The sequence below is a fragment of the Anneissia japonica genome, unplaced genomic scaffold, assembly GCF_011630105.1.
Source record: "Anneissia japonica isolate Jap-2015-1 unplaced genomic scaffold, ASM1163010v1 scaffold172712_len3108_cov167, whole genome shotgun sequence".
Lineage (NCBI taxonomy): Eukaryota > Metazoa > Echinodermata > Crinoidea > Comatulida > Comatulidae > Anneissia > Anneissia japonica.
In genome coordinates this window covers 1-3,108 of record NW_022696162.1, presented here as the reverse complement: position 1 = coordinate 3,108, position 3,108 = coordinate 1, and the positions used below count along the sequence as shown (strand labels likewise).

Below are 3,108 nucleotides of genomic sequence, written 5' to 3'. Positions count from 1 at the left end.
GATTCAGCCGAGACGGCCCGAGTGGAGTTTCATGTAAATGTTTCGTACGGAAAAAAAAATCGCTGTCCGGATATAGAGCGGGGTCTAAGCCTGGCCTAGCCTCTACGCCGGCCGCCCTGCCCAGAGAGGGCGGTAGAATAACTAACGACGACGCTGTGTGTCACGTCTAGCCTAGAGCCTAGCTAGGGAGGCCAGTCTGCACCAAAAAGTTTCTTATTAAAAGATCTTTGTTCTTTCAAAGTGTGCCAATGTTTGAAATAAAAAGTGTATATTTTAAATAAATAAATAAATAAAATATGGCATAGGGCCTACAGTAACTATCTACGGCTCTGAAAACATTTTGTCACAAAAAGTATATTTTATTCTGAACGCGCGTTTTACTTATCGGAGCAGCTTTAAGCCTTCACTCCGAGTCGCCATCTTTAGCGCAATCAGGTTTTTTTGTAATTAATCGGAAGTAGGTTGGTATTCAGCAACTGTAAAACCATATTTCGAAGTATCAGATTCTATTATATATCCGTACATTTTTGTTAGATAAAAATTGGTGTTTTTTCTGCATGCAAAGCTAAGAAGAAATACATAGGCTAGCCCTAGGCCTAGGCTATATGATAGGCTGGGCCAGGGCCTACCTAAGCCCTAAGCTAGGGCCTAGGCACGGCCTTTTTAGGAGGCACTCAGTACTGTAAGTAGGCCTGGCCTGGTACTGCTGCTGGGTCTCTGATCATGTCGGCCGCCCGGTTTGTTATGCTAATAAACAGCATTATGTATGGTGCGCCAATAGGATCATAGACAGCTTAATTTATTAGTGTATTAGTATTTTATCCTTTAGCCTCTTGATTATGTGGTGTTACTAGGTACCGGCCCACTTGCAGCTAATATAGTAATCAATTATTAGTTATTAAGAATACAGTATTCAACAGTTTTATTTGAACTTGTATAACATTGTTTTCACATATAGTAGATTAAATTATGCATTATAAAAATGAAACCTGCTGTGTATTACTATTATTGATGAAATAGTCATATGCATAGGGGCCTAAATTATATTATAATATAACTGATTTATTACCACTTTATTAGTAGTAGGCCTGCGTGACTTGTAACCAACGAATTACCGTAAAAAAATTGGGCTATTACTTTTGCAGTTTCAATCTTTCGTTGTGCATTTTGCTTGTGTCCTTGAACAAGGCACTTGTTAGATTGATTATATACATTGATTCAGTCTACCCAGCTGTATCAACGGGTGCCAGCAAATTGCTGTGAGTAACCTGCGCTGCACCAGCATCCCACCCAGAGAGAGTGTTACACTCTCATCCGCCTCACGCTACAGAAACTGGAGGTAAGCTCCAGCCAATATGAGCCCTAGTGGCTCCACAAGGATTTACTTTTTTTACCTTGATGTGGTCTTAAAAAGTTCTATATTAATTAACAAATAAATTTACTTTTTAGATATTTCAAAATGGCTGACGTAATTGAAGCCATAAAGAACTACAAAACTGCACCATTTGATGCAAGATTCCCTAACCAGAACCAAACCAAGAACTGCTGGCAAAATTACGTAGACTTTCATAGGTGCCAGAAAATCAAAGGAGAAGACTATGAGCCATGTGAATGGTTTAAAAGAGTGTACAGATCTCTATGTCCTAATGCCTGGGTAAGTATAAACAATCACCTAAACAGAATTTTAACATAACAAATTTTTGTTGGTGTCCTTTGTCAATTGTTATACACTTTTATAGCTCGAAATTCCCCTTTTTCATTTTTACCAGGACCCCTGGATACAAACCTACGGGTTTACAGGGTCATCTTTTGCTCTTCTTTTCTCCCTGGTCCTCTTTTTTCCCCCTTTTTTTTTGACTGTTTTTGGTGTACTCTTTACTTTTCCTTGTAAACCTTGTTGTCATTCCTTTCTTCCTTGTCTGTTTCCCTTAAAATTCTAAATATTTATTGTCTCCTTTTATGTTTTTTGTTCTTGGTAAATTTTTGATGTTTTTTTTTTGTGCCATAAACTTTTCATTTGTTTTTAGGTTTTTATGTATTTTTTTGTTTTTATTTAAATGGTGATATTGATTTTTCCTTTGTTGTGTTTGTTACTGTGAGCATAAAATAAAAACAAACATATAACATTCATCTCCAAGTTGTGTATAATTAAAGGCAATAAATCAAGATATGCGGGATTGCCATGCTAAAACAAAAACCAAAGCAAGAAAATTTACTTTAAATAATATAGTCATTTTCTCCACAATATCAACATTTATGAGTAAAGTCATTTTCTCCACAATATCAACATTTATGAGTAAAAGTATTATGGCTTCTCTATAGTGATGGCAAGCCTCATGCTGCCATGGTTGTACTGACAGTAAGTCTCATCCCTTCAGGACTTTTCTATTCATTAAAATTGAACAGAAAAATTCCTACTTAAAATTAATATTAAATAGATTATGCTACATCAGCATTGTTATGTTTGAATTGGACTTTGCATTATATTAATTCAACTTGGTGCAGACTTCCTATGTTTATTAATAATAAGGCAACTATTTTCTTTTTTGTACTATAGGTGGAAACATGGGATGATCAAAGAGAAAACGGATCCTTTCCAACCAAAATCTAAATTGAATTGAAGAAATTAAAATATATACAGCAATGGAAGTGCTATTTGGAATGATTACAAGAGCTCTTTTGAAAGTAGTCAGTGCTAATTATAACCAATAGATGGCGCTGTTTGTGTTTTGAAGTGTTTGGGCAAGAATTAATCTGCATTGCGACACTATTGGTGTTGATATATTTAAAGGAATGAACTGAAATTAGGATCCTCACAACAACAGTAACTGTCTTTTAAAAAAATTGAAGTCGATTTAATTGAAGAAGCTTTTATTTAATTAAGCTGAATACCTTACAGTATACAGCAAGACAATATCAATAAAAACTAGTTCTATTAAATGTTGCATTTTACAGTTTATTCTTCGTCTTGTCAAAGAATATAGACTTGCAAGAGGTCAGACTGCCCTGATTTGCATATGCACGCAATGAAACGTGAAAATAAGTACTACTTCGAGATGGGGGGGGGGGTGCCTTATTTACGAACACCTTTTACGTTCTTTTGAAGCA

The 3,108-nt window shown here is 35.7% G+C and overlaps 1 protein-coding gene across 2 annotated transcripts; it reads left to right on the top strand.

Moving 5' to 3' along the window:
• The first annotated feature begins 308 nt into the window (after positions 1–308).
• On the top strand, positions 309–2,940 carry LOC117101720 (cytochrome c oxidase subunit 6B1-like). 2 transcript variants are annotated; one of them, XM_033241748.1, is made up of 3 exons: positions 309–461; positions 1,450–1,654; positions 2,558–2,940. In XM_033241748.1, exons 2-3 carry the CDS (start codon positions 1,460–1,462, stop codon positions 2,609–2,611), a joined length of 249 nt encoding a protein of 82 aa, XP_033097639.1. In that variant the 5' UTR covers positions 309–461; positions 1,450–1,459; the 3' UTR covers positions 2,612–2,940. The 2 variants fall into 2 exon arrangements, with proteins under 2 accessions (XP_033097639.1, XP_033097640.1); XM_033241749.1 differs by having other exon boundaries at positions 314–457.
• Positions 2,941–3,108: the final 168 nt, after the last annotated feature.